Here is a 7,703-nt window from a genome sequence, read left to right as displayed (position 1 = left end):
AAAAATCAAAAATATATTGAATAAATGGGGGAAAGCAGAAATGGAACAAAATAATAAATACAAAAACACAACATAAATAATTAATTAATAAATTAATGCTGTGATTCTCTGTGCAAGAGTCCTTTTGGTCCTTTTTTAAGGTTTCTTTTTTAAAGTTCACTTTTAAGGAATTCCTCCTTAGGGTCCAGCTTTATGTAATGGGGAAAATATGTCCGTAATCCAAAGACGGCAAAAATGGGTGAAAAGAGGGGAAAAGAATGGTCCTACCGGCTCGCCACTTCAATATGAAGAAGATCAAATCAGTGTGAAAAAAAAAAAAACCTGACCTGTAGGCCAGAAAAATGTCCATTAGTACATTAAGTTCAATTCAGTTTACTGGTAAACAAATAAATTTTTCTGCAATTCTATGCAACAATGTGAATCATGAATCATCATCATCATCATCATCTTTCACAAAGGTACAATACTTAAATTATTAATCATTTTGGCTACGTAGCTTAATCCATACATTGCAGTAGCGTTCACCACAAACAAATACAAAAACGACAATAAAGAAAAACAACTGTCTAACAGACAGCATAGCCAAATTCAAGGCAACACATTACAGCAATCAGTGAATTGCACTTTGCTTAAAAGAAAGCCAATTTAAGTGCTTAAATAAATAAAAGTGTTCAAAAACAGCAGTTTTTGAACTGGAGTTCTGCTCACGGTGGGAACCCACCAAAGTAATTTTACGAAGTAATTTTAATCGCGGAAACGATCAACTCGTTACTGACAACTAAAAGGTTGTTTTTGGTAGATGTTAAAGACACTTACCTCTGAGGTGATAAGATTTTATAGACAAATTGAGGGGAGAAAACACTGTGTTTTCCAACGCCGTTCTAAACGCCATAAGCTTACAGCCACAGCAGGAGTCGAACCCGGAAGTATCCCTCCACAGCTGGTTTTCATACTTGCCACGACGTGGAAGGAGCAAATCAGGAGAGGGACCTCAAGTCAGCTGACGTGGGTCATGTGACAGTGCGTAGTTTATATGGGTTACATTCCCATTTGCCTGTGGGATCCCCAGGTACTTGTAGCTGTCCTCTATGTCTGCAATCCCCTTCAATCCCCTCAGTTCTGACTACCTTCCCTCTCTTTGTTACCATCCGACTACATTTCTCCAGTCCGAATGACATTCCGATATCATTGCTGTGTATCCTGGTGGTGTGGATCAATGAATCAATGTCTTGTTCATTCTTGGTATACAGCTTCATGTCATCCATGTACAGGAGGTGGCTGACAACTGCTCCATTCCGTAGTTGGTATCCGTAGCTAGTCTTGTCAATGATCTCACGGAGGGGGTTCAGGCCTATGCCGAACAGCAGTGGGGACAGAGCATCTCCTTGGTAGATCCCGCACTTGATTTTGACTTGTGCTATGGGCTTGAAGTTGGCCTCTAGTCTTGTCTGCCACATCCCAATTGAGTTCCTGATCTGTCCATGAAGCCAGATAACACACTCCAATTAGTTAAACTGCAGGAATGTCTTAAAGACATAAAGACCTGGATGACCGCTAACTTTCTGCTTCTTAATTCAGATCAAACTGAGGTTATTGTACTCAGCCCTGAAAATCTTAGAAATATGGTGATTCTTACTCTGGATGGCATTACCTTGGTCTCCAGGAACACTGTGAGGAACCTTGGAATCATTTTTGACCAAGACATGTCCTTCAATGCAGATATTAAACAAATATGTAAGACTGCTTTCTTCCATTTGCGCAACATCTCTAAAATTAGCAATATCCTGTCTCAGAGTGATGCTGAGAAACCAGTGCATGCATTTATTACTTCCAGGCTGGACTACTGTAATTCATTATTATCAGCATGTCCTAAAACCTCCTTGAAAAGCCTTCAGTTAATCCAAAATGCTGCAGCGAGAGTCCTGACAGGGACTAGAAAGAGAGAGCAGATTTCTCCAGTATTGGCTTCCCTTCATTGGCTTCCTGTTAAATCCAGAATTGAATTCAAAATCCTGCTCCTTATATAAAAGGTCTTATCTTAATGACCTTGTAGTACCATATCACCCTATTAGAGCACTTCGCTCTCACACTGCAGGCTTACTTGTTGTTCCTAGAGTATTTAAAAGTAGAATGGGAGGCAGAGCCTTCAGTTTTCAGGCCCCTCTTCTGTGGAACCAGCTTCCAGTTTGGATTTGGGAGACAGACACTACCTCTACTTTTAAGATTAGGCTTAAAACTTTCCTTTTTTGCTAAAGCATATAGTTAGGGCTGGACCAGGTGACCCTGAATCCTCCCTTAGTTGTGCCTCAATAGATGTAGGCTGCCGGGGGATTCCCATGATGCATTGAGTTTTTCCTTTCCAGTCACCTTTCTCACTCACTATTTGTTAATAGACCTCTCTGCATTGAATTATACCTGTTATTAATCTCTTTCTCTCTTCCACAGCATGTCTTTATTCTGTCTTCCTTCTCTCATCCCAACTGGTTGCAGCAGATGGCTGCCCCTTCCTGAGCCTGGTTCTGCCGGAGGTTTCTTCCTGTTAAAAAAGAGTTTTTCCTTCCCACTGTCGCTAAAGTGCTTGCTCATAGGGGGTCATATGATTGTTGGGTTTTTCTCTGTATCTATTATTGTACGATCTACTGTGCAATATAAAGCGCCTGGAGGCGACTGTTGTTGTGGTTTGGCGCTGTATAAATAAAATTGAATTGAATTGAATTGAACTGATGAAATCTCTTAGGGTCCTGCTGATCTTGTATAGTTCCAGGCATTCCAGGATCCAGGTGTGGGAAGCACAGGCTGAGGGGGCGATGTGGCAGCAATTTTTCAAACCAGCCTATTAATCAACGAAAGACCCAGACAGGCTTTTAATTCATTTGAAAGCCTGATGCTTAGCCTTGTCCACCCCAGCTGTAAAACTCAAAAACCAGTCTTATTTGTTATCATCTATCGTCCACCTGGGCCTTAGAGTTTCTCTCTGATTTCTCAGACTTTTTATCTGATTTAATGCTCAGCTCAGATAAGATAATTATTGTGGGTGACTTAAACATCCATATAGATGCTAAAAATGACAGCCTCAACATGGCATTTAATCTGCTATTAGACTCAACTGGCTTCTCTCAAAATGTAAAAGAACCCACCCACCACTTTAATCACACTCTAGATCTTGTTTTAACATATGGCATAGAAACTGAACATTTAACAGTGTTTCCTGAAAACCCTCTCTTGTCTGATCATTTCCTGATAACATTTACATTTACAATAATTGATTACACAGCAGTGGAGAGTAGACTTTATCACAGTAGATGTGTTTCTGAAAGCGCTGTAACTAAGTTTAGGAATATAATCCACCCACTGTTATCATCTTCAATGCCCTGTACCAACATAGAGCAGAGCAGCTACCCGAACGCTACTCAAACAGAGGTCAATCATCTTATTCATAATTTTACCTCCTCACTACGTATGACCCTGGATACTGTAGCTCCTGTGAAAACTAAGGTCTCAAATCAGAAGTACTTGACTCCATGGTATAATTCTCAAACACGTAGCCTAAAGCAGACAACTCGTAAGCTGGAGAGGAAATGGCGTGTCACAAGTTTAGAAGATCATCATTTAGCCTGGAGAAACAGTTTATTGCTTTATAAGTAAGCCCAGAGGTGGAAAGAGTACTCAAAATTTGTACTCAAGTACAAGTACTGTTACACTGGTTAAATTGTACTCAATTACAAGTAAAAGTACTGGTGTTAAAAAAATACTTGAGTAAAAGTATAAAGTACTCTTCTCAAAAACTACTCAGAGTATTAATTACTTGTTAACAGACTGATGTTTTATTCTGTCATTAATAGCAGGCATTCAACTCGATTCACCAGTATAAATATTTATGTTCAAAGCACATTTCTCAGATGAACAAGGTATAGAAATGTAACTTGTTTTGTAAATAAATGTAGATATAAAAGAAGGAATTTTGTTTGTTAAAACAATGACAAAAACTCTTAGCATTTCTGTCACACTTTACTTTCTGAACCTTTTGTTCAGTTTCAGCAAGAGCTGGTTTTCTAATTAACAGAGGCTATCCGACTTCATTTGGCTGTGAAGAGTAGACCAGCACAGCTAAAAAGTCGTTCACACGCAGCAGAAGCAGGCAGAGCAGTGTTCAGTTTAAGAGAGAGGTTTTTGATGGCTGGGGAGTGCAGCAGCTCCATGGTGTCTGTGGCACAAGCAAGATAACCATCAAGCTCAACTGCACTTTGCAGCCTTCTGGAGAAGAATTCATCTTCATCAGATGACTTTCTTTGCTGATCTTCACTCTCATGCTCCGTCGTTTCAAGATGTTGTTTGATGTATGTCAAGGCTGAAATTGCAAGTAGATAACACAATTTTGTTATTTAAATTTCAGTGATTATTCCTGAACACAAATTTAAAATGGGCAAATCCTCAAAAAGGATTGTTTGGTGTTCAGGACAGACCATCAATAACTTACAACGTATTGGGTGAAATACTCACTTAAGCATGTGCTCAAATGTAAAAATACACAAAAATGGGATCACATGAATCCTTACCAGCCTCTATTACATCTGCTCTGTCAGTCCAGGAAGTCATGAACTTGGGTAAGAGGACTGCAGCTGCAACCAACTCTGGATCCTCCATCATAGGTCCAAAACACTTTTGAAGGCCATTTTGCAGGGCTCTGATGAGTGGCACGCATGTATTGCTTGATGTCTCCAGCCTGCTAAGTTTGGACAGTAGTTGTTGGATTACTGGCAGGAGACATCCCATAAAGGAAGTGGACTCAGACTGAAGGATGTTTGAAGCTTTCACCAGTGGCTTCATGGTGGTACAGTACTCCCTTAGGAATGCAACTTCTGCAGGACTCAACCTGTAAGACACAACAAAACCCACCATGACTATAATAGGGATATTCTGATTTAATATTAAGAGTCTGCTCACGTTTTTAACCATCCATTAAGGAAAATTCACAAAATTTGCAACCATATTGGTAGGTGTCCAATTTTACTCACATTTTCACCTTGAACTCCTCACAAATACTCCTGATGGCATCTTCCCCCTTCTCATCAATGATGCGTATTATCCTTTCAATGGCAAGGTAGGTTGAATTCCACCGTGTTGCATTGGGACGAATGATCTGTAGCTCACACTTGTCCTCTACCACTTCATTAGCCAAATGAGACCGGCCAGTTTTGTTCCAAATGGCCTGGCATTTTGCAAAGGTTGCACGGGAGAGCCTCTTGTAGGTGTCATTCATGCTCTCTGCTAGGGCAACATCAGTTGTTGCCACAAGGTTTAGCAGGTGACATGCACATCGCTGATGAGGCGGAGTTGATACTCCAAACCAGAGTCTTCATCATGTGACGGCCAGTGGGCTGGCCTTGTTTTTCTTTTTCTGTTACCCGTTTCTTGCAGGTAGGTGGAGCTGACCCAATTATAGATGCAGCACACCTGAGAAGGCCAGTCCCAGTGTATATAAAGACACCTTGACTGAACCAGCTCACGCGCTCGCTGGCTCTCACTCTCTCTGTCTGGCACCCATCATGTTCATTTGGAAGTTTCAGTTATGGCTGTTATGTCCTTTAAATTGTCTTTAAGTTGCTTTACCTTATTTTCATTAAATATGTCTTACAGCCTTTAAAAGCCTGTGTGTGGTCTCCCTCTTGATTGTCACCTCCTATGAGCCGGGTTGTGACAAATGGGGGCTCGTCCGGGTAGTCTCTCGGGAAACGCTAGTTTCGACTAACTCTGACTCAGAGAGATTTTTGGGGTTTGAGGATTTTGTGTCAGATGGGTTTGTATCACTCCCAGGTGATGTTCATGAAGTTCCTGTAAAGATTTTGCGTGACACAGGAGCAAAGGATTCTTTTATCTTAGCCTCCGTGTTACCATTTTCACAGGTTACTGATACTGGTGAGTGTGTACTTGTTCAAGGCATGGGTTTAACCACTATCTGTGCTCCACTGCATAAAGTCAGGCTGTCATGCAGTTTTGTGGATGATGATATCTGCATTGGTGTTCGTCCTGCTTTGCCACTTGAGGGCGTACATGTGATTTTGGGCAATGATTTGGCTGGAAATCGAGTCTGGGCTGATAGTTCTCTGCCTGTTAAATCTAGAGTTCTGAATGAGTCCCATGAGTGTGAACAGGGTTTGTCTGACTTTGTAGCTTGTGCTGTTACAAGGGCTGCAGCTAAAAGGGATGCAGAGTCTGTAACTCAAGCAGAAGAGTGTCAGGTTGAACCAGATTTCATTATTCCTCGACATTTGTCAGTTTCCCAACAAGAGCTAGTTCAAGCACAGCATGCTGATGCTTCTTTGGCTGAGTTGTTTCACCAGGTGCAACCTAGTGTTGACGCTAGAAGTGCGGCTTTGGGTTATTTTCTGCATGAGGATGTGCTAGTCCGTAAGTGGAGTCCGCAAGGGTTGGACTGTGTTGGACGTCCAGTTGTCCAGATTGTGGTTCCGACTAAATACCGTGACGAGGTGTTGAAGTGTTCTCATGACAAATCTGGGCATTTGGGAGTGACGAAGACTTACAATTACATCTTGTGCTACTTCTTTCGGCCACGTCTTAAGCGTGATGTTTCAGCTTACATTAAAACCTGCCATATTTGCCAAGTTGTAGGTAAGCCCAATCAATCTATTAAACCTGCTCCACTTTGTCCCATCCCTGCTGTGAGTAACCCATTTGAACATTTGATCATTGACTGCGTGGGCCCTCTTCCTAGATCAAAATCTGGTTCAGAGTATCTTTTGACTGTGATGTGCCAGGTTACGCGTTATCCTGCTGCATATCCACTGCGTACCATCACAGCCAAGTCTGTGGTGAAGGCATTGACACAGTTCATTTCTATATTTGGCATACCGAAGATTATCCAGAGTGACCAGGGATCAAGGTTTTGGCTTTACTGCCGATTGCAGGGTCACCATTCCAGGCACGGTTTGCTGGGCCTTACACCGTGGTACAGAAACTGTCTGAACTGAATTATCTGATTGCTACCCCAGATCGCCGGAAAAGAAATCAACTTTGCCATGTTAATTTGTTGAAACCATATCATGTTCGTCCTTTGTCCGTCGGTCTGTCAGGCTCTCTCATTTCTCCTTCCACTTCGAGTCCAGCGTTGACTGCTTGTACAATGGCGCAGTCAGTTTGTGGGGGGGAGGATGTGGCAGCACCTGATGATCCTTTATTGCTTGGTCGTCTGAACAATTCAGAAACTCTTCAGAACTTGGATGTGCTGTTGGGCCATTTGCCTACTGACAAACGTGCAGAACTGTCTGCATTAATTAAAAGTTATCCAACTTTGTTTAGAGATACGCCTTCTAAAACAACTTTGATAGAGCATGATATTGATGTGGGTGATGCAAAACCAATCCGGCAGAGGTTCTACAGGGTCTCTGAGGAAAAGAGTAAAATAATTGCGAAGGAAGTTCAGTACATGTTGGAAAACAACATTGCAGTGCCGTCATCATTAAGCTGGGCTTCCCCATGTTTGTTGGTTGAAAAAGCTGATAAATCACCACGTTGTTGCACAGACTTTCGTAAAGTAAATGCAGTGACCAAACCCGATTCCTATCCTTTGCCTCATACTGACGACTGTATTGACCGAGTTGGTGCAGCAGAATATGTGAGCAAGTTTGACCTGTTGAAGGGATATTGGCAGGTGCCACTGACTCCCAGAGCTCAGGAAATATCTG

At 41.9% G+C, this 7,703-nt stretch overlaps 1 protein-coding gene across 1 annotated transcript; it reads right to left on the bottom strand.

Annotated features, from left to right (window-relative positions):
• Nucleotides 1–4,076: 4,076 nt before the first annotated feature.
• Nucleotides 4,077–5,260, bottom strand: LOC120441175. The gene is made up of 3 exons (XM_039615220.1): nucleotides 5,016–5,260; nucleotides 4,557–4,873; nucleotides 4,077–4,348 (listed from the first exon to the last, which is right to left on the bottom strand). The coding sequence occupies exons 1-3, from the start codon at nucleotides 5,258–5,260 to the stop codon at nucleotides 4,077–4,079; spliced, it is 834 nt and encodes a 277-aa protein (XP_039471154.1).
• Nucleotides 5,261–7,703: the final 2,443 nt, after the last annotated feature.

This window comes from Oreochromis aureus, linkage group 1 (genome assembly GCF_013358895.1).
Source record: "Oreochromis aureus strain Israel breed Guangdong linkage group 1, ZZ_aureus, whole genome shotgun sequence".
Taxonomy (NCBI): Eukaryota; Metazoa; Chordata; class Actinopteri; order Cichliformes; family Cichlidae; genus Oreochromis; species Oreochromis aureus.
This window is presented reverse-complemented; position numbering and strand designations above follow the sequence as displayed.